The 22128-nt window shown below is 51.2% G+C and overlaps 5 protein-coding genes across 6 annotated transcripts; 3 read left to right on the top strand and 2 right to left on the bottom strand.

The window, feature by feature from the left end:
- Nucleotides 1–1130: 1130 nt before the first annotated feature.
- On the bottom strand, nucleotides 1131–2928 carry her13 (hairy-related 13). The gene is made up of 4 exons (XM_057050450.1): nucleotides 2596–2928; nucleotides 2405–2491; nucleotides 2236–2317; nucleotides 1131–2120 (listed from the first exon to the last, which is right to left on the bottom strand). Exons 1-4 carry the CDS (start codon nucleotides 2680–2682, stop codon nucleotides 1675–1677), a joined length of 702 nt encoding a protein of 233 aa, XP_056906430.1. The 5' UTR covers nucleotides 2683–2928; the 3' UTR covers nucleotides 1131–1674.
- A 2222-nt stretch (nucleotides 2929–5150) lies between these two features.
- On the bottom strand, nucleotides 5151–6732 carry her8.2 (hairy-related 8.2). 2 transcript variants are annotated; one of them, XM_057050452.1, is made up of 4 exons: nucleotides 6435–6732; nucleotides 6219–6314; nucleotides 6052–6127; nucleotides 5151–5814 (listed from the first exon to the last, which is right to left on the bottom strand). In XM_057050452.1, the coding sequence occupies exons 1-4, from the start codon at nucleotides 6495–6497 to the stop codon at nucleotides 5456–5458; spliced, it is 594 nt and encodes a 197-aa protein (XP_056906432.1). In that variant the 5' UTR covers nucleotides 6498–6732; the 3' UTR covers nucleotides 5151–5455. The 2 variants fall into 2 exon arrangements, with proteins under 2 accessions (XP_056906432.1, XP_056906431.1); XM_057050451.1 differs by having other exon boundaries at nucleotides 6052–6130; nucleotides 6435–6725.
- Nucleotides 6733–7870: 1138 nt separating this feature from the next.
- Nucleotides 7871–13784, top strand: cab39 (calcium binding protein 39). Its single transcript, XM_057050447.1, has 9 exons — nucleotides 7871–8111; nucleotides 10064–10219; nucleotides 10296–10460; nucleotides 10552–10670; nucleotides 10986–11154; nucleotides 11281–11340; nucleotides 11637–11702; nucleotides 11843–11986; nucleotides 12063–13784. Exons 2-9 carry the CDS (start codon nucleotides 10106–10108, stop codon nucleotides 12249–12251), a joined length of 1026 nt encoding a protein of 341 aa, XP_056906427.1. The 5' UTR covers nucleotides 7871–8111; nucleotides 10064–10105; the 3' UTR covers nucleotides 12252–13784.
- Nucleotides 13785–13999: 215 nt separating this feature from the next.
- Nucleotides 14000–16254, top strand: itm2ca (integral membrane protein 2Ca). Its single transcript, XM_057050449.1, has 6 exons — nucleotides 14000–14204; nucleotides 14983–15126; nucleotides 15225–15413; nucleotides 15484–15594; nucleotides 15694–15844; nucleotides 15936–16254. Exons 1-6 carry the CDS (start codon nucleotides 14118–14120, stop codon nucleotides 16025–16027), a joined length of 774 nt encoding a protein of 257 aa, XP_056906429.1. The 5' UTR covers nucleotides 14000–14117; the 3' UTR covers nucleotides 16028–16254.
- A 1455-nt stretch (nucleotides 16255–17709) lies between these two features.
- Nucleotides 17710–21789, top strand: LOC130535313 (thymus-specific serine protease; the record flags this gene model as incomplete). The annotated part of the gene is made up of 12 exons (XM_057050306.1): nucleotides 17710–18009; nucleotides 18326–18425; nucleotides 18762–18891; nucleotides 19101–19224; nucleotides 19338–19415; nucleotides 19529–19576; nucleotides 19641–19760; nucleotides 19827–19991; nucleotides 20264–20411; nucleotides 20487–20666; nucleotides 20742–20884; nucleotides 21220–21789. Coding segments are annotated over 12 exons (1605 nt in total), but the record flags the coding sequence as incomplete, so codon positions are not given.
- Nucleotides 21790–22128: the final 339 nt, after the last annotated feature.

Here is a 22128-nt window from a genome sequence, read left to right as displayed (position 1 = left end):
AGACAGTTGAGGGTGGCAGGCCGCCCCTGGGGGATAGGTTTCAGCACCATATGCTCACCTCTGCCGTTGAATTACTCTCACACCAACTGTTGACCTATATAACCTCAGGACTCAGACGTACACTCGCAAAACCAAACCGCATCTAATGCGTTTTCACCTCCCTCCTGCCTGCCTCCTCTGGCCAAACCCAAAGGTCTTCAAAGGTTTTCCTTAACTTCTGTGTCCAACTGCCCAGAATAACGTGTGACCGGAGTTTCATTCGTCCTCCACGACAAAAGTTCTCACCGGGCTGTTGTTTTACACCAGCAGAAACCAAAACAGCGTTCAGCAATATCAGCAAGGAAGGCGGAAGACTGAAGGTTAACATCTTAATTTAGAGTCTCCACTACCTTAACAGTAATATCTTATCTGTGGTTTGAGGAGCACTTTTTTGTTAGAGCAAAAACAATATAGACTCTAAATGCCTTCCGGACTGGCTTTAACATTTAAACTGCTGTTACATATCTCCATTAAAGGCAACCATTTTTGATGGTTAAGTAGCTTGATGGATGCTTTGATGGTCTTGTATCGATCCAGTAGAGTTGCCTTCCTGTCGCTCCTTCCAGGCCTGGAGGTGTCTGGATGATCCAGTGTCAGTCAAACGCCCTTTGAAGACCGCGAGCTGCCTCGTATCCTGTGTAGCTGCGACCATTTGACGCTTCTCTGTCAAATGGTCGCAGCTTTGATCACTGTTTCTTGGCTGCTCCCATTTCAATTAGACTGGATCCCTCTGATCTTCGCACCCACACAGGCAGAGTCCATCTTCCTGTTCATTCATGATTCCCACAAGCGCTCCGGCGTCTTCCGATAACACACAGCAACACGAACAAAATAGGAGTTTATCATCTGGAACCTGAACATTGCTAATCCCCCCCCCCCTCCCAACCATTTCAAAGCAGCTGCTAATGGAAGGACGTTAGCAACTGGTCGTGACAGGATCCAACAGATCATCGTCGACCGGTTTATGAGCATCTTTGTTGTGTAAAGGGAGCGAGTCAAATAATGTGCTTATGGCCTAAATCGGAGTGACCAAATTATCCTCCAAAGGATGTTGCACAAAAGGTTAAAAGATTCAGGTCAAAGTCGGCGCGTCGGCGTTGTAATAAGGTTATTTTATTTAGCAGTTCCATACATTTACTAGCATTTCTACACATTAAAGCTACGGTGTTCATTCTGCACAAGGCTACCGCTCCAACAAACTACAGGTTGTATGAAATACAATAGAATTATTTATATTAATCAAAGGTATTCTCAGTTTCTAAAAGAGCTTTTCTCAATGTTCTATGTACACAACGTTATTGACAACATCGGAACTATTCCCTGTTGGTTCTTCATTGAGTTTTGAGACAGAAGCTTCTGTCCTCCAAAGTCACAACAGATGAGTGGGAAAAAAAATACTAGGAAATAAAAGTAGGAGCAGGCAACAGAGGCGCTCTCACCCAGCAGAAGCACTGGGTCAGGAACCTGCTGTGGATGAAATATATTCCAGTAATGGTTTGCTACATGTTCCAGGAAATCCGTGGTCCTTCTGCCCATGCTGCTGCGATGAAATGAGTCCATAAAAACACATTCCTGTCTCTCCATTCCAATACGATGCACTCCCTCCAACCTGGATCCCACCTGAAGCCCCAAACCCTACCAGGGTCTCCACATAGACCGCGAGGAGGTCATCAGGCCCTCTCTGTGCTCCAGGCCCTCGGTGGAACTCTGGTTATGCTCGCTGTCGGTGTCATCAAGGTCGGAGCACAAGTCCTCGCTGGACGTCGTGGACGGAGCCGGGGAGAGGACGGCGGACAACCCGCTGCGTCCTCTGGGGGACTCCAAGGTCACGCAGAGGGACTCGCCGCCACCATGCCAAGTGCCGCCATCGCTGCCGGACGTGTCTGCGATCAGGTCCATCAGCGTGTCCTGGAGGTGGTCCTCGTTCAGGGGCATGCACTCCAGCAGGTGGTTGAGCAGCTCCGCCGCCACTGTCGCGTCGATGCCCGGGCAGCTGGACACGAACATGTGCACCTCGTGCATGCACTGAATGTAGCCGGCCGCAAACCTCTCGTTGGCTTCTCTGTTAAGCGCCTCTGTTTCTGCGGGATGAAAAGACGTGAGGCGATGCAGTGAAATCAAAGCAGTCAGCGAGGAGCGTGGTGAGGTTTGTTCCACGTCTCCAAACACGTGACCCCGCCCCAGAGGTGCGCGTACCTTGGGTTTGATCTTTCAGGACGTCCTCCACCTTCTTCACAGTCATCTCCAGCACCTCCGCGTTCTCCATCTTGGAGTGAATCTGTCGAAACGGACGAGGAGCGTCAGAAACCACCGGCACCGCGTACCTGTGCGGGCAGGTGACGCGCCGTGCGCGCGTCCTACTCACGTCTGTGTCTGCCAGCAAAGTCCGCAGCTCCCGCAAACTCTCATTGATGCGTGCTCGCCTCTTCTTCTCCACCAGCGGCTTCCGGATCTGCAAAGATTCACACCACAACTGTCAGAAACCAAAGAAAGATGTCGGCGCCGACCTGGATCTCCGCCGCGTCCTCTTCACCGGCTCCGGCCGGACAAACGCACCTTTCTGTCCGTTTTCTGACGCCCAAAGTCGAACTCATCTCCGTCCATGTCGAGTTCGGTGTGGCTTGACCGGGCCGAGGGAGCCATGTTGGTCGTGTAGCTTCAACCGCTGCTGCGTTTTTCCTCAGTGAGGAGGCAGCAGCTGGCAGACGGAACCGGTTTCCGGAAGAACAAAACAAATCGACAAACTCCCAGGCGAGGCGAGGCACCCTGCGTTTATTGTGCACTCCAAAAGGACGTGCTGCTAGGTCTGAGTGGCTGTTGTTAGTATTTATAGGGGCTTATTAACATGTGAATGGGGGCCGAGTCGCTCTCGCCGGGGAACAACAGAGCGCACACGGCCGCAGCCAATGAGCGCGCACAGCCTTTGTCTCCGGACGGCCCCAGTCTGCGCCCCGAGCCACTGGATGTGCTTTAATCAGACAGTCTGCTGTGTCTCTTTCTCTGGTCGGGCTCCTTTCGCTGTTGGAACCGCGTGTACACAAATCTGCAGAAGCAGAATATTATATGGTTCCTTTCTTTTTTACATATTTACCAAAGTCCTGCACCGTTTCTCCCGACGCTGTTGTCATTTTAAGAAGCTCCTTAGTGGTTAAACACAAATGCGCGTGTGACTGAGCTCATTCACTGCACTTAAGCTCGTTTCAGAATGCAAGTGTGTGTGTGTTTTGTGTTTATATTGTATTTTTCTGTCCCATTATTCGATCAGCCGGCCTTTTGTGTCGGGGACTCGGCAGATTTCCCCTGTTTGCTGGATGTAACGCGATGCCTTCAGTTGGCAGCTGCTGCTGCTGGCGGCCCCTCGGCCCAAACTGAATCAGCCGGGGGAATTAAGGGCCCTTCTCCAAAGAAAGCGACAGGTGTTGGCCTGCGCCTCGTTTGTTCTCTGTCTTGTTCGGAGGTTTCAGGGCGCATATGCGGCTGCATTCTCACATTGCCCGCATGTGCTTCAGCACAAGTCGGCATGATATTGCCCATGTGTGTGTCTTAGCGCGCTGAAGGTGCAGTTTAAACATCATTACCGGAGCTGGGAGCTGAGGGGGTCCAGGTTCGGCTAAGCTGCCTGTGTGTAATGTCTGTTTGTTTATGTCAGTGAAGGAGCTCAGCCCGCTGCCCTCGTTATTTTTCTACTGGCATTGTCATGCAAATCCCCCCCACAATGGAGCAGTGCTCTCAGGAAAGGGCCCGCGCATGCACGGCCCTGCCACCTGTCAGGTAAACGCAATGCTTCGTGTGTTCTTTTACGTGCAACATTTCCGAGAAAGGCACCCATTACCCTCCACACCCCATAATAAACTCCCACCTCCACAATCAGACCTTTAAAGTACGGAGTGTTTGGCGCGTCGCCACCCCGGATGCTTGTGTGAGAGCTCACTGGTGAGGACTGGGGAGGCTGTGGGGAGCAGCTGGCTCCCCTCTCTTTTGTTGCCCTGGGCCCCGGCGTCCCCCGCGCTCCCGGGCCGCCCCTGGCTCCATGTGGTGGCCAATAATAACGGTAACAACAGTGCTGGAAGGGAACAGATGCGCCTCTGTACTGCAGATCACTGTGATGAATTATCTCTTTATTAATGCGCAAATATGGCGGAATTTCCTTTCATTTTAGATCTTTCCTGGCATGTTGTACAGCTCACATATTCCACGGACCCTGACTTAACCCTCGTGTAATGTTCATATTGTTGCTACTCAGCCAGCGTTTGTGGGTCTGATGGACCCGTTGCATTTTGTGGCTTTTAATGCCTCACAATCCAACACGTTTATGTTAAAATACTGAACAGATGTTTACCTTATCCCAATTACAAGCAGTGTAAACAATATATAGGGTTAATATTTGCCCTTTACCTTTGTTAGGTCACATTTATAACTTATTATTTAAAACATAATAAAGAAAATCAATTAAAATCAAGATATGAGAGGAAACAAATTTACAAGTGAAGCAAGGTTTTTCAAAACTACTGACTTTTATTTCTTTGAACTTATTTTTATTACTTATTTTTATTTCTTTTAATAAAAAGTGAAAACGAGCACCACACAAGGGTTAAACTTGACATTTGTGTGTTGTAATCTTAAACTGCGTGCCAGGGATAGTCTTTCAATTTATTACATTAAAAAATAAAAATCATTGTTAATATGTTAAGTTCGCGGTTTTGGCCCTGCAACCTTCCCTGCAGTCATTGAGACTTAGGCAACATGTAATTAAAAAATAGAATACTTTTAATTAAGGCGAGTCCAAAATTAAGTTATCAAGTGATAGATTTTTTATAGTGTGATAAATTTAATGGAAGTACCTATTCTGGTCAATAGGGGGCAGTAATTTACCGAGTTTTCGTGATTCTATGAACGTTTTTGAGTCATTTAATCGAGCTAAATTTACAGTTTATTCGTCGGATACTAAAGCAGAATTAGATTGGCTGTTGTAAAATTACATTTACATATCAAAAAGAATCATATTTTCCTTAAAGATGAACTTATGTGTTGTTGAGTTAACGAGTGGCTGCAATTATGTGTCTATTAAAGTTAGTACGGAGAAAAAAATAAGACACTAGTTGTGAAATAGATTTTTTTTAAATTATTACTTTATTCTGGGACCATGCAATGCAAAGAAATTCTCTAAAAGCAAAGTCATAATATAAAATAAATAAAGCGGTTAATACAATAAATACTTGAAATATTAATAAGAGCCTTCTACAAAACAGGCTACAAGAAATGAACTTCTGAAGGGAAGCAGAGGAAAGATCTGTATATTATAGCACGTCTACAATAATGATCACCGGAACAAAACTGCCCCACATTGGTTTTCTGAGCATCTATAAGATACATAAAAGAGTCTAGTAAAGAGCCACGCGCATCGCTCCAGCACTTATCACCAGGGCCTCCACATCTCCAGCAGGCCCAGCTGGGGGCCATGGGGTGGGGGGCTCTGGCTGGGATCAGCCACGTGGGCGGGGGGCCTTTTCCTCTGGAGATGACTGGTGACAGACTCCCCCGACAAGGCTACGCTGGTCCCCTGGTCGGCATGTGGAAGGAAGTCCTGCTGGAGCTCGGACTGGGGGGGGCAGTGGTCCGCGGACCGGGGCAGAGACTTGAGCAGGTGGTTGAGGAGACGGGAGCCCAGCGTTTTGTCCATCCATTCGCAAGTGAGAAGCATGTTGTGCACCTCGTGCACGCACTGGATGTAGCCTGTGCTGTACTTCTGCTGAGCCTCCAGCCCTGACGTGACCTCTGTAGAGGGAGAGAGGTGGAGATGCGTCGTTACAGCGACCCCTGGTGGCCGCCGCCTTACAGGTCTAAAACTACTTTCTGAGGGCGCTAAGGCAGCGCAAATGTAACATGTTAAATGTTTTATTACCGACAGTTTCCCACGTTCATTTGAAGGTTTTTAAGTGCTGCCTGCAGCATCGATAAATCTTACAATGGTCGAGAGGAAAAGGGAGAAAAATCCCAAATGTGAATTCTTACCACCGCGCTTGCTGCTCTGGATGTTCTGCAGATGCCTGACTGTCATCTCCAGGATATCTGCCTTCTCCAGCTTGGACTGCTGTTGAGAGACGGGTCCCGGTGTGAAGCGGGTTTCCAGGTGGGTGTGAAACACGTGCGTGCGTGCGTGCGTGGGTGCTGATACTCACGTCCAGCTGGAAAGCTCCGATCACGGCTTCCTTCAGCTGATCCAGACAGTTGTTGATCCTCTCCCGCCGCTTCCGCTCGATGAGTGGTTTCCTCATCTGTGACGGGACAATAATAACAACCGTAATAACGCAGCGAGGGGGGGGGGGGGGGGCACGACGCGCGGAGGCTTGATCCAAAAGCAAAATTCGGTCTTTATGCATCCAGAACTAAAATACCTTCCTCTCCTCTTTAGCCCGGGAGCGTTTGCCGGAGCTGTGCTCCATGGATGAAGCAGTCATGTTTCTGCTGGTCTGTGCGCTTCTGCGTCCTCTCCCCAGGATCCCAGCGCCTCTTTAGGGCCCTCGGCGCGGCGCGGCCCCCTTATTTATCAGCCGCAATTAGCATGTGAATGCTCCAACTCTTTGGTTGTGGGATTTTCCCACACACGGGTTCCGATCAGTCAAGACTGACAGGTCACTGCCTCCATTCAAGAACCCACAGCCCGGGCCCAGAAAGAAATCCGCAGGCGACAGATGTCCAGCCTGACACCGAGCTGCCCGCTCCACCCACCACTCCACCCGGGTTCCTCTTCTCCCAGGGATGAGGACGTATATGATAACACGTGGTTATCATATATGATAACACGTGGTCATCATATATGGCCACGCTCTTCAGCAATGCTGGGCAATAGAATGAAAAACAAAAATACTCTTTAATTGGAGCAACAAGTTCCTGCTTGGGGTGGCATTTCACTCAACTTAAGTGGCAGATGTTTTGAAAATATTGTCAAATGTGTTAAAAGGCAAACATCTATCAAATCTATATGACAGAACTTGTCCGATAAGGAGGCCAAGGAGAAGTGGAGAGGATGATGCATCTTGGTGTTTAACCTGAAGCTGTTTTCCCTCTTTGATTATTCACCCTGCTTTGATCAATGTCTGTTTTCTAATGTCCAACATCTGCTGTTAGCTGTTGGTTAGCAGATGTCAGGTTGTACCCCCCCCCCCCCCCCACTTTGTGCCAGTTGAAGGCCCCAGTTTTAGAGCCACGCGACTGCCAGGCAGGCGAACGGCGGGTCGTGGGAACTGAAGCCGAACAAAGACCCCTATTCTGTCAGATCAGATCAGCATGAAAAACCTAATAACCTCCAGAGAGAGTGGACAGAGCGGCCAAGAGGAGGAGGGGGGGGGGCTGGTTGGTAGCTGACCAGTGGATGACCAGCGCCAGGTGGACGGTCACAAAACATGTGTTTAAAAGCAGCCATGCACACGCACACTAGTTGTCTTTTGACCCAATGTTGCTAAGGCTTTATATTTACATTTCAATTGATTGTAGAAAAGCACTCATTTTGTTTCTCTTTGTTAAAATGGATGTAATTTAATTCCTCTTTCCTCTTGAGTTGCCCCTCAGACCGTAGGTGTGCCTGATTGAATAAGAATATGGCTGAGTCATTTGAATGGATAATATTAATACTATCGCAAAGACTTGTTTCTTTATATTCCTCTATTCGATAGTTCTGTCTCAACCCTTTCTCCTAAACTCTATTAAGCTGATGTTTCCCGTAAAACGACATTTTGTCATCGCGATAAACGACTCTGACGTCAGGGCGCAACAGCGACGCCACCTGGCCGCCAGCCGCCACTGCAGCGCCGACATCATTCCTGTCATGACTCGGGGCGGCCACAAGGGGGCGCGACCGACGCTGGTGCAGTGACAAGCTCCCCGCTGCTGGAGACACCGATCAGCAGTCCGGCTCGGAGAAAGAAGTAGGAACCAGGGGCCTCACAGCCAACTACTGTAAGTTACGAACAAGGGGAGGCACCGGCCAAGGATAAGGAACCTGTTTTGTTTCAAGGAGGACCCGATTCGCCTTGACAAATCGGGGGGAAACTGGTGAAAACGCACTTTACAAGGTATTCTCCTGAGTATAAAGACTTGCACGCATTGGGGGGGGTAAAGCTAATTTACTTCTGCACAACGCGAAGGTTAGACTCGGTAACGCTCTGAACGGTTTCCCGAACTTTGTTCCTGCTTGCTGGCGTGAAGGAGCAGCTTATGTGAAGCCAGCCTGCTCCCCGGGCTGGAGCTCGACCGCCGCCAGGCCCAGCTAACGCTCTGCTAACCTAGCTAGCTAGCTAGCTGCCATTCGTAACATTACGTGGCTTTTCGCCGTCATTGTGCTTACTTGTGCCCTCTATTGCTCGTATAAATGAAGCTTAAGCAGCTAGATACGTAGCGCGGGTGAGACCAAACGAGGAATCCGAGGTGTCGACAGGTTAAAGTGCACACATGCACTTTTAGAAACACGGTAGCAGCGGTGGGAAGCGTCGTTCGGGGGACTGTGATTGAAGGCCACGTTAGTTCGCCCCCAACTACCGAGCTCGCCCTGAGGAAAAGCCCCAATCTGTCGCTGCCGCTCGACATTTGCGCCGCCGTGCGTGTGCTGCGCGCACTTGACGGGCAGGTGAGCCTTTTGCCAGCGTTGTACGAAGATGCGAGGCGCCCCCCCATCACAAAGCAGGCGTGCTAGCAGAGGGGCGGTGCTCATGTCAGCCTCATGCTCGGCCCCGGGGCCACGGCTCCGCAGCGGCTCCGCTCGCGTTACTCTGCATAGAACCTGCGAGTGATGGGAATTAAAGCGGCTGAGTAGCTTGTAGACACGGTCAAACAGGACACGGGTGCATAAACACCCTGTAAGAAGTGGGTTGGTGTCTGCAGGGAGGGGTCATCCACCCTCCTCCGACGCCTCTCCTGGTTTTTGAGTCATTATTTAATAGAAAGGTACCGTCTGAGTTCTCTGCTCGTGCCATATGTGTTTGCTCCCCACTTGCGTCACTGATTATGACGGGTTGTGCTGCCTGCTGGCTACATTAACCAGCATTAGCCCAGCTGAAAGGAGGATTTGGCCACCTGGCGGAGTTTCCTTGTGCGTGGGAGCACAGCAAAGGTGGCTTGTTGCTCGATGACCCCTGGGGCAGCTTTTATTCCTCCCCTCCGTCACACATGACCCGGCCCCTGTGAGTGGCATCTGGCGCCTCCCACTGGGGGCCAGGTTCATATTCCTGGCCCCGACGCTGCGCTTCTAAATGTGGACCTGCAGCCGAGGCATTTGGGGAAGTGTGACCGCTCCGGGGGTTTGCCTTCAAAGTTGAGAGGATCCCGACAGGACGACAGGTTGGTTGTCAGCCTCTTGGACCCGTGACGCTCCGTATCAGGCGTGTGCGCTTCAGAGCAGCCGCGGGGTCATTTTGCTTTGAATGTGACACACTTTAAGGGTTAAGCAATAGTTCCACACTGTAGTGACGTCATTACACTTGAGCAGCTCGTAGCTGTCGGGGAAACTTTGCCCTGTGGCGTGCAGGAGGTGCTTGGGTGGGCCGGGGACGTGCAGATAAGGGTCCTCGTTAGGTGAGGCGGAGAGGGGCGGCGGGGAGATACGGTCGCCACATCTGTTCCGTGTGTAGCGCCTGGTCGCGCAAACTTGCTGCTCTTTAAAGCGAGTTCGTGAGCTGAGTGTGACCGATCAAACGGTTCCAGGAGGTCGCCCAGAGAATCCGGATTAAACGCCGCGTGTCTAATCATTTACAGAAGGTGATTCATAAAATTGCGCAACCTCCCGACGAGGCGTTCAAGATCGGAGATGTATGTGACCTCAACGGTGTCTTGATTCGACGCCGGACGCCGGCGCCACGCGGCTCATATTTCTACCTGTTGCATCCCAAAACCTCGCCGGTAATTTGACTTGATGAAACGAGAGTAGCGTCGCGTCGTGGCGCCGCTTCTTGTCCAGACTCGCGCGTTATCACTCGTGTTTGCACGACTGCGGCTCCTGAATCATTACGTCTCTGTCCATCCCACCCTCAAGGTGGACAGTCCGCTCCCTGGTTGCTCGTGGTAACGCTCCGCCATGCCGTTCCCCTTTGGCAAGTCCCACAAGTCGCCAGCGGACATCGTCAAGAACCTGAAGGACAGCATGACGGTGCTGGAGAAGCACGACATTTCGGACAAAAAAGCCGAGAAGGTAGGTTGAGCGGGCCGACCTTCGTCGCCCGGGGGACGCGAGCGGAGAGGCCTCAAGTGGCGTGTGTGTGACTCAGGCCACGGAGGAGGTGTCGAAAAGCTTGGTGGCCATGAAGGAGATCCTGTACGGGACCAACGAGAAGGAGCCCCAGACGGAAGCTGTGGCCCAGCTGGCTCAGGAGCTCTACAACAGCGGCCTGCTCAGCACGCTGGTCGCTGACCTGCAGCTCATCGACTTCGAGGTGAGACCCCGATGGACCTTTGGGATGTCCCGGAGAACGTGTGCGTGTGTGTGTGTGTGTGTGTGATCTGTGCATTATCTGTCACCCCAAGGGAAAGAAAGACGTGGCTCAGATCTTCAACAACATCCTCAGGCGCCAGATCGGCACCAGGACGCCCACGGTGGAGTACCTGTGCACCCAGCAGAACATCCTCTTCATGCTCCTCAAAGGGTAAACGCTCGTTCTCGCTAACGTACCGCAGAGAGGACCGACTTGGTTTACAACTGTAGAAGCAGGAGGAGGTCCGAGAACAGGCCCGGTCATTGAAACTGGGGGTTTCTACTCGATTGTTGGAGTTAGTCTTTGAATCCGGTTCTGACTCCTGGTGCAGGAAGGTGGTGCTACCACAGCCGTGCGCAGGCAAACCACAGTTATGACAGGCGTTATCCCGACTTCCTGTGTTTCTCTCTCTCCGGAGGTGAGCAGCAGCACGTGATTGTGTCGCGCCCGTGCACGGCGGTGTGCACGGCGCTGTGCTCCCTGCAGGTACGAGTCTGCGGAGATCGCCCTGAACTGCGGCATCATGCTGAGGGAGTGCATCCGGCACGAACCCCTGGCTAAAATCACGCTCTACTCCGAGCAGTTCTACGACTTCTTCAGATACGTGGAGATGTCGACGTTCGACATCGCCTCGGATGCATTCGCCACTTTTAAGGTGAGCGGAGTCACGTGACCGCGTGACTGGCGATTCGGTCATGTGCGGATCAAATGGAGACATCAAAGCAGCGGCAGCTTAATCAGATCTTTGATGTTCTTCTTCATCTGTGTGCTCTGTTTTCAGGACCTTCTCACGAGACACAAACTACTGAGTGCCGAGTTTCTGGAGCAATTCTATGACAAGGTGAGTCCAGCAGGGGGCGGTAGAGACGGTGGTTTTATGCCTGAGGCCCGATGGACCTATTCTGAGGTGTGAGTTGGATGCACATGTTGGCAGTTTGTTCTTGCATCTGAAGCGTTAAACGAGGCAGCGATTGTGCGACTCCTCGCCCTCCACGATGGCGGTTTCAGTGCGTCCTGGGCGGCTGTTTGCTGTCGGTCTCAGAGAGAACGTCTCATTTTCCCGTCACCGTGTTTTGACACCAGACGGCCGCCGTGAGGGAAACCATCGCTTGACTCATCCCTTTCTTCTCTCTCCAGTTCTTCAGCGAGTACGAGAAGCTGCTGCACTCGGAAAACTACGTAACTAAACGACAGTCCCTCAAGGTAAGAACCCTGGCGTCTGTTTCCAGGGAGCTTTTTAACGACGGGATCTGTGACGGTGTCAACGACGGCGTCGCCTCGTTGCCCCGTCCTTGTTCGGATTAGCCGTCATTTCAACATCTACAACCGCGTTTGTCCCTCAGCTACTCGGGGAGCTGCTGCTCGACAGGCACAACTTCACCATCATGACGAAATACATCAGCAAACCGGAGAATCTTAAATTAATGATGAACCTGCTCCGGGACAAGAGCCGCAACATCCAGTTCGAGGCCTTCCACGTGTTTAAGGTAGATGCCGAAGGTGACTGGTAGCCCTGGCAACCGTGAGTCCTGCTCGCTTCAGTGCTGTGGTTCTGCTCCTCAGGTGTTTGTGGCCAACCCCAACAAGACTCAGCCCATCCTGGACATCCTCCTGAAGAACCAGGCCAAGCTCATCGAGTTCCTCAGCAAGTTCCAGAACGACAGGACAGAGGACGAACAGTTCAACGATGAAAAGACTTACCTGGTCAAACAGATCCGGGACCTCAAGCGGCCCGCCCCCCAGGAGGCCTGAGGGGCGCGTGGCGAGCGTTCGGGGGGGGGCGGAGCCATCGGGGCCGTGCGCCAGACACGGTCCGCCTGACGGACCCATCAGCAGCTGCTTTTTCTGGTTTCTGTCAAAAAAAAAACATGGAAAAAAAAACCCCAAACCCCTCAGGGAATTGGGCAACTCCTCTGCTTCTTAGTAAACATTTAAATATGACCTTTTTTTTAAAAACAAAACAACAACAACAACTCCTCCAACAGAAACAACAGAAAACAATAGATGCTGCTGCTTCCCTGCACATTGAGACGTCGCTGTTGTGGTCGCAGAGCTAGCGGCAGAAAACATCCCTTCTGAGTCCCTCCGGCTGAATCCTGAATCCTCGGCGCTCCGACCGAGCCGAGCGCCGGAGCGTTTGGGCGCCTGCCACCTCGGACACGACAGATCCACGCCCGGCCCGGCCCGACCCGGCCCGGCCCGGCCCGGCTCCAGCACCACAGACTCTGGGAAAACCTGAGGCCGCCTCGATGCCTTCATCCAGCATAAACCTCCACGCCGGCGAGCTGCGCGCGCCCTCGCCCTGCGGCACTTGAACGCCCCGCCGGAGGACGGCGGGGGAGGGGTGAGCGATGGATTTGGTGAATCCCAAATATGGGGTGTCTATTGTTCTCTGAGACAGGGTGAACGTGTACATATGCCTTTTCTGTTGCTTTGTAGAGTTTGGTTTCACCTCGTCATAAATATATTGTATGTAGGTTAACGCCAGGTTTTCAGGTAATTGTACTCATTTCGTTCTAAACCATAAAAGAGACAAATGGCGTCGTTTCTGCCTCCCAGTTCTCCTGCTGAAGTGGTTGCTGGTGGGTTTTCCTTGTACATAACGTAAAGGGGCCAGCTGAACGTTAGCTAACCTATAGGATATTAACAATTTGTACAGCGGAGGAATGTCATGGTTTACGCTCCTGGTCTGTTAAGCCTCCATCCACTGTATTTCTCTGGCTGCTGGAAACTGGCAGGGGTGAGGAGGTCAGGGGAGGAAGGGAGGGACCGGTTCAGGAATCATCCACGCTACGTCGCCCGCGCGCACTTCTCAATTCACCAAACCGGAGCGGAGGGTTTCCCCGCCTCTCGTTTTCTTTCACTTTAATCGCCATCATATCATTTCTGGCTTTTGTGAGGGTTGATAATTCCAGTACAATTAAAGCATTGTGGGTGTGAGTGTTAACGGTGCTGAGCAAATCCTCCCCCGCCACAAACTCCTTCATTCTGAGCGACAGATGTCAGCTGATGAGCCGTAGAGACACATTCAGACACTCTTTAGGTCATTAAGCGTGCATGTTCCTGCACTGGCTGTGCATGATGCTGTACTACAGTTGTACTGGAATTGTTTCTTCAGACGAAAAACTCTTAGCTGTGAAGCTTTAATGCCAAATTCGACTCCTCTGAGCGTTGAGCGTGTGTGTGGGTGCTTTCAGATGTGTCAAAGGCCTGGGCCCTGCAATGGAAATAAAGATAAGAGAAAAAACCTTTGCAATAAAATAAAGCTGTGGTCGTTTTTAACAACTCGCCTGTGTGACTGATGTTTGTGCGCCGCGGTCGGTTGGAATGAGTTAAAAGTCACATTTAAATGGCCCCGACTGAGCAAACATGTTAAACAAGGAAGCGGGAAATGGCCGTCATTTTAGAACAATACGACAGTGAAATTAGGAACTCCAGCTGTTCAAAGCGGGTCATATGACATAAATGAGCGGACTGCTCCTTTAAGACCTGGTCGGTTTAAAAAAAACACTTCCGGCAAACGGAGACAAAAACAAGCGGCTCAGCTGTCGACGAGCGGAGGCTGTGAAGATAAAGGAGGTTATCTGCTGCACACGGACGGACAGACCGACGGACACCATGGTGAAGATCACCTTCCAGTCGGTCTCGGGACAGAAGGTCGAGAAGGACAACGACAAGAGCGAGGTCCTGATCCCGCACGCCGCGGTGAGTGGTCCCCGGCCCGCTCCGGTGCGCTCCTGCCCGGCCGGCCCGCGGGCCCGCCTGCCGGTGATCCGCGGGGGGGGTCCTGGCGGGATCCATCGCCATTAGGACGCAAACAAAACACGCAGAACGTTGCGGCCCCGCGTGCTCGGTGCACCGAACGCGCGCCCGCGCGAGGCTGCGGTCCCCTCGGGCGTTGCAGATGGTCCGGAAACCGAGGGCTATTGCGCCCCAGATTCAGAATTAACAGTTAAATAAGCATAGAAAGCGACACGAATGAAGATTCCAGGGAAAACTGCGGGTCTCCGCTGTCTAACAAAATGGCAGATGTGCGCGTGCAGCGCACGAACCTCGCAGCGTCCCTGTCGGAACCTCTAGAGGACATTTGGCGTGAGAAGTCTAGCGGCGAGGACATGTTGTGAAAGAGCCTCTGTGCCTCCGCGGGGCCGCAGAACACAAAGAAGTGCGCGTTCACACATGCACAGTTGTCGCCTTGTCCTCGTCTACCCTGTCTCCAAATGCCCCCCCCCCCAGTGGCGTAGAGTGGCGAGCTTCCATGAAGTCTTCCCACAACTCTGACTTCCCAGTCAGCTGTAGTAGCGCTCTGCCAGGAGCGGCCCACGCGCGGATGGAGCGCGAGACCGGGGGAGTCTGGCGCGTTACTCAGCTCATCTCTGGCTGCTCCCTGCAGACGTGGGTTCATTCAGGCCGCAGCAGAACCGGAACCGTCTGTCTGTCTCGCCAGCGATTGCGTATCAATGTTTGTTTTTCTTTTTCCCAGGACGAGGAGGAGCTGGTCCTGCCCCTGCGGCCCAGGAAGTCTCCTCTCAACGGCCTGTGCTGCCTGACCTTTGGCCTGGTTGTGTTCATGGCCAGTCTGGTCCTGGCCTCCATCTACGTGTACCGCTACTACTTCATACATCACGTAAGAACCATTCCAGGTTCAGTAGCGCTGCGTCAGGCTTTTGTCCCCTGGTTGAACGTGTGTGTGTGTGTGTGTGTGGTGTGTGTGTGTGTGTGTAGAACCCCAGGGAGAACCTGTTCCACTGCAGTGTCCTCTACGAAGACTCTGCGTACGCGCCGCTGCGTGGGCCCGAACAGCTGGAGGAGAACATTGGCATCTACCTGGAGGACAACTACGAGAAGATCAGCGTGCCGGTGCCTCACTTCGGAGGCAGCGACCCGGCCGATATAATTCACGACTTCCACAGAGTGAGGAGACGCACAGGCGACCGCTGCGCCTCTGGAACGACCTTCTGACGTTAATGACCTTTGTCTTCAGGGACTGACCGCCTACCACGACATCGCTCTGGACAAATGCTACGTCACTGAGCTGAACACCACCGTGGTGATGCCTCCACGCAACCTCTGGGAGCTTCTCGTCAACGTGAAGGTGACGTCGCTGAAACAGAAAATGCTAAATGAATGCTAATGCTAATGTTGCCTGGCGCGATGTCCTCCCTCGTGAGCCTGTTGTTTTGGAACCTTGCAGAAGGGAACGTACTTGCCTCAGACCTACATCATCCACGAGGAGATGGTGGTGACTGGGAAAGTGCACAACATGCGTCAGCTGGGACCGTTCATCTACCGCCTGTGCCACGGGAAGGACACCTACCGCCTGAGCCGCCGCCTTTCCCACAGACGTGAGTGTGTTGTTACGTCGGGGCTTTGATCCTTTGATGGCTTCGGCTTGCGCTCAACAACTTCCTGTGTCTCGCCCCGTGTCCCTCCCAGGCGTCAGCAAGCGCCAGACCAAGGACTGCCACACCATCCGCCACTTCGAGAACACGTTCGTGGTGGAGACTTTGATCTGCGACGAGGCGTAGCCGCCGCCCGCCCGCGTCCACGCCGCCACCCGGGACACTGTAGCTCCCCCTTGTGGTTCTGATCATGTCTGAGTTGCACTTTAATCGTAGTTTTTCATTTTTATTGTCCGGAGTGATGCAGCACTAAGCTGCTTCCCTCACAGGATTTCCTTGTAGCAGCATCTTTTAGCTGATATGACTTCTACTTTCCAGAGCCGCCCTCCTCCCCCCTCTTCCTCCTCCTCCCCCCTCTTCCTCCTCCTCCCCCTCCTCCCCTGTTCCCCCCTGTTCCCCCCTCTTCCCCCTCCTCTCCCTCTTCTTCCTCCTCCTCCCCCCCTGTTCCTCCTCCCTGTTCCTCCTCCCTGTTCCTCTTCCTCCCCCTCCTCCACCCCTCTTCCTCCCCCCCTGTTCTTCCTCCTCCCCCCCTGTTCCTCCTCCTCCTCCTCCTCTGGGTTTTCTACAGTGGTTACTGTCACTGGAGGAGAAGATTGCCTCCATGTGTTGTCTAGGTGACTGTTCCCTTCCTCCCCCTGAGGGTGAACCGTCTCTTATTCTGGTTACCTCACATCCCCACCAGCTTACAGGCTTCCTTCCCTTCTCCATATTCATCTCATGAATTGGAAACGTCTGCTGGCTGGTTGTTTGATCCCGGCGTGTTTCTCCTTTTCCTCAACCTCCCGTGGAATTTTTCTTTTTTCATGTGTTTTTCTTCTTGCACATTCTTCAACAATGCCTTTGTGGGTCCTTCTGAAAGAACGTCTTTGCTTCCCCTCCTGCACGTGTTATCTATAAAGGAACAGCATCACTCTTAGAATGTTTTGTAAAACGATGTTTAAAGCCTTAGTCCAAAATCTGAGCCTGGACTAAAGTTAACCGAAAGTCAGCATAATAGACCCGCTGTCTGTTCCACAAGGTTTGATCTGTATATTTTGTCTGCCATTGAAATGTTTCTGTGAATAAAGTCGTGGACATGATGAAGAATCGGCTCCTTCCCGGCGTTTCTGTTTTCAGGCCTCGTGCAACAAACTATTCATGCAGGTGTGAGAACTTGAGCAGCATCTTCACAGCTTGTCCTCACACTCGAGCGAGTCCTCCGTGACACGAGCTCGTTCTGCTGCTGACCGATAATGGTGGGGATTTATGGGTAATAATGATGATTTACGGGTAATTAAACAGATTCAACAAGCTTCCGGTGTTCCACGACTCTGCTCAAACGTGGAGAACATTAACATTAATATCTGCCTTCACACGTCTTTTAGGGTCACCCGGGTCACTTCCCCGAGTTCATCCCCTTCCCCCCGGGAAGACAAATATCAAACCGGACTGAATTAAAGGTCAAAGGTCAACGGGATGTCAAAACTTGTGACGTACGGTCCCGAGGCCGCCCTAAGGGGGTCGGAGAGGCTTCTGCCAATCGCAGCACATCGTGATCCTGATGGAACGGAACGTGCGATCCGATCACCCCAAACACGGATCTCGTTACACACAAAAGCCGACGCTCAAACCTGCTGATCACCATAAAGCAGAGGTCACATGACAGCTCGGCCCTCTCCACAGGCTATATAAGCCACTTCTGTGAGCCACTTTTATCGCTCTCATAAGAGGATTTGAAATGATGACGAGCACTTTTTCACCAGTGCGAGCTCTGATGGTCTCGCTGCTCGTCAGTGTGGACGCTGGTGAGTTGCTAAATCTCCTTTTTTTTTATTTTCTTATTCACTGCATGTGTCAGATTTGAGTTCCAAGACAAACAAGAAGCTGCTGGTGATGCAGAATCCTCTGGGAAAGCAGCGCTGAGAGTGTCTGCCAGCCATTGTCTCTCGTTCTTGACGGCAGGACGAAGCCTGCGGAGGATCCAGGAACGCGTGCGCGGCGCCCAGCTGCAGGACGCCAAGCAGCTGTTGACCAACGCCGGACGCCAGAGTTTCCAACACGTGACGCAGGGGAAGATTCACCAGCCGCTCGACCACTTCCACCCCCGGGACCGAAGAAGCTTCCCTCAGGTGGAGGATGAATCTGAAACGGTCCCAGTCCGGCGAAAACATGGCGACCAAAGACGCAGCAGCGCGCTCTCAGTTAGCTCAGACGTTTATTTAGAGCATCAAGCAATGTTATTTCTGTGAAGCTTTATCCATCCCAGCAAAGCCTCGAAGGTCCTGCATCACACCCTAAACCTGAGAAATCCTCAGAATCCCCAACTCTGCACGCCACTGACAGACGAGTGTTCCACCCATCAGCTTCCTTCAGCCTTCGCTGTCAGTTCAGGCCGCCGCCGCCCTCGCCGTGACCTCATCTGTCTCCTCTCTGTCTCACTTCCAGAGGTTCTTTGTGAACGAGGCGTTCTGCCGGGGTCCCGACGGCCCCGTGTTCCTCTACATCGGAGGAGAGGGGCCCATCTTTGAGTTTGACGTTCTGGCAGGTACAACTGAACCACCCGGTTGAACTACCACTAACTAATCAGGCTACTGAACTACTACTAACTAATCAGGCTACTGAACTACCACTAACTAATCAGGCTACTGAACTACTACTAACTAATCAGGCAGGTTAGAAACTGTAAAAGGTGACTTGGTTTTTAGGTTTCTCGCCTTTATGTTGCCTGTAAAACAATGTTGAGGGTTAAAGATGATGAACATCTCTTAAGGTTCAGAACATCTTTAAATCCAGAGGTCAAATTCACCGTCACTAATCGGTGTGTGTGAAAATGTTTGGCTTTTTTCTGTCTCTTCCACCCGCTTTGACGACATTTTTACAGGTCACCATGTCGACATGGCCAGAGAACACGGAGCGCTGCTCTTGGCTCTGGAGCATCGTTTCTATGGTGACAGCATAAATCCCGATGGGCTCAAAACAGAAAACCTGGAGAACCTGAGCAGCAAGCAAGCGTTAGTGCTGCTTCCTCTGTGAGAGTGTGTGTGTGTGTGTGTGTGTGTGTGTGTGTGTGTGTGGGCTATCACTTTATCTTCTACACACATATTTTTCCCACTTTTTGATCTCGTTATCAAGCACATTCATAATTCAGGACATTTGTCACACATGTGGCCGCTCCTGAACTTATTTATTTATTATTTATCATACTTCTTTGTTTATTTAGACTTGCTGACTTGGTTGCTTTTCACCAACACATCAGCCAAAGCTTCAATCTGAGCCAGAGGAACACTTGGATCAGCTTCGGAGGCTCGTATTCTGGATCTCTGTCTGCCTGGTTCAGAGGGCAGGTGCCAGATGGGGCTAATAGTTCTGATAACTATTAAAATAGTCGTTCCAAACACATATTAAAAGTCCCATTATTTCCCTGCTGTTGCCCACGTTCTGCTCTGTGCTCCTGCAGTTTCCTCACCTGGTGTTTGGAGCTGTGGCATCATCAGCTCCCGTCAAGGCGACGCTGGACTTCTCTGCTTACAGTGATGTAATGTTGTTGTAATTTACACAAGCCCAAACTGGGATCTTAGGCCTGTACATGAGCATTTGTTTCAAAATGCACCGTTAAAGCTGTTAATCTGGTGATTTTCTTTGTTTCAGACTGTTGGTTTGAGTCTCGCTAATGAGGCGGTTGGAGGGTCAGCAAAGGTGTGAAGATGCCGTCTGAGCTGGTGGAGGAGGCAGTAAGTTGACTCTTATGCTCTTTTTCTAGTGTCTGGATGCTGTGAAGGAAGCGTTTGCTGCTGTGGAAGCGGCGCTGATGATGGGCAACGTCAGCCAGGTGGCCTCAGACTTCGGCTGCTGTCAGACCCCAAAGAACCTGGACGACCAGGTGAGGACTGTCAGACGGAGGTGTCAGTCTGTCTCCAGTGGGAACATAATCTCACCTTCATCTTAGATTGAGCTGATGCAGGAACTGGCTGGCATCTTCATGGGTGCTGTGCAGTACAACGAAGAAGGCGTGTTCATGTCCATCAGTGACCTCTGTGAGGTCATGACCTCTACGAACGGGACCTGTCAGAAGGCGGCGGATGCCTACAACCGCCTTGTTAAACTTGCACAGGTATTTTACACTCCCACTGATAAACTATCATCCCTAACAAATATACAGCTCGATCTTTATTTTATTATTGGTCCCTTTCCTCCTTGCACATGCTGGGAGAAACAAGTCATTTTGGCCTTCCCTGTTCCTACCGACCGCAGTTGTAGTTTATATTGTGACCACAAGATGTCGCTGTTGGCATGTTATTGGGAAAGTTTGAATGAAATGAAAACCCAGTGTTGCTCTCATCAGCAGAATTGTGGGACCAAATAATTCCTTATCTGATTGTGCAGGTCTACCGGTCCATCACCGAAGAACCATGTCTGGACGTCTCTCATGAGAAAACACTGAAGGATCTGATGGACACTTCCCCCTCCCCACACGCGGGCCGGCGCTCAGTGAGACAGTGGACCTACCAGACCTGCACCGAGTTTGGCTTCTGTACGATCCACAGCTCAGCAGACACACCCTCTGCCACCCTCTTCGTCTCGTTTGACACTTGTCGTGTGCTTCCAGTCCAGACCTGTGAGGACACCACTTGTCCTTTCTCGGGAATGGTGACCCTGCAGTTCGAGACTGAAGTGTGTCCCACAGTCTTCGGCGTCTCCCGGCCTTCCTTGGCCCGACAGATTGCCTTTACCAACACCTACTACGGGGGGGACAGCCCGCGCACTCACAGGGTCCTCTACATCAACGGTGAGATCTTTTCTTCTTCCAAACAACGCATTAATCCCAGAGTTGAGGAATTTACACGTACAATATTAATAACAGGCGGAATTGATCCGTGGAAGGAGCTTTCAGTTACCCAGGACAGAAGTGGAGACCAGGTCGTTTTCATCGAGGACACTGCTCACTGTGCGGACATGAGGAGCCAAAGAGTCACAGACCGCAGCTCACTCCAGACAGCCAGAGCGGTACACTTCTCACACGCACGAGCGTGCACCAAACTCCCGCTATAACAACACACCCCTGGTGGACAGCAGGCTCACAAGAAACCTGTTTAAATAAAATTGTATTGTTACGATTCGGCCACAAGGGAGAGGCGTCACGCACCTGAGAGCTCCAGGTTGGCCCGGATGTAAAAACATACACACTAGGTGTTTTTGAGACAGTAAATGTGACCATTTCCGGTAAAATATCTGAACAATTCAGTCCTCAACAGTGGGAACTCCTTCCACTATATCACCAGATTACTGCGGGGGTGGGGGAATCTGTTAACAATCTCACCACGGTATCTGCATCCCTGCAGGAGATCGAGAGACACGTGACCGAGTGGCTGAAGATGGCGTCTCAGGAGAGAAGGAAGGAACAGAAGTGAGAAGATCGCCGAGAGATCGACCAGGGCTTTCTGGTCTTCTCTGACTAAATTTGCCAGGTCGCTATACGTTACACGGAGTTTATAATTAAGAGCCTACTTACAGAAATAATTTCAAGATACTGATTTAATTATCATTTTATGTTGCAGAATAGCCCATAACAAGAAGTGACGTTTCCATTAGTCTTTAACATTTTATTCAAACATTGAATATATATATTTAAATATTTTATCTTAACATTTAATATCGATTTATCTCAACTGTCCATTTCATTATGATTTGATATGAGCACATGATGATCTAATGAGATTTTAGGTATTTCTTACCATTCATAATCATATTTAGATGATTCTTTATTCACTCTTTTATAATTTGTGTCTTTTTTCTTTTTTGCGTGAACGTCACTTGTCATGCGCCCGTATTGCCGCTAGGGTGCGACATTGCCATTGCAGTCACATTCTTTGTTCCTTTGAAACGCTCAATAAATGTTCAGAAACAGTAAATTAGGCGCAGATGTCGCGAGATGGATGTGATGCGACAGTGTCTGTGGATGCAATCTTATAAAAGTGACAGAAATGGTGAGGAGATGGAGAGTGTTTGTGTGAGGAAGGTGTGGAAGCAGCAGTTGTCCTGAGGCCATCTGTGTGTGTGTGTGTGTGTGTGTGTGTGTGTGTGTGTGTGTGTGTGTGTGTGTGTGTGTGTGTGTGTGTGTCACCCTCTCCATAGGGGGTCAAAAGTGGGAGGTCATGACCTTTCTGACCCCTGTGGGAGTAGAGATCATCAATCAACTGGGGGCTGGACAGATCAGCAGGACACACACACACACACACACACACACACAC

Source organism: Takifugu flavidus, chromosome 12 (assembly GCF_003711565.1).
Source record: "Takifugu flavidus isolate HTHZ2018 chromosome 12, ASM371156v2, whole genome shotgun sequence".
NCBI lineage: Eukaryota > Metazoa > Chordata > Actinopteri > Tetraodontiformes > Tetraodontidae > Takifugu > Takifugu flavidus.
Note: the sequence above shows the minus strand (reverse complement) of the source record. Positions and strands in the feature narration are given on the sequence as shown.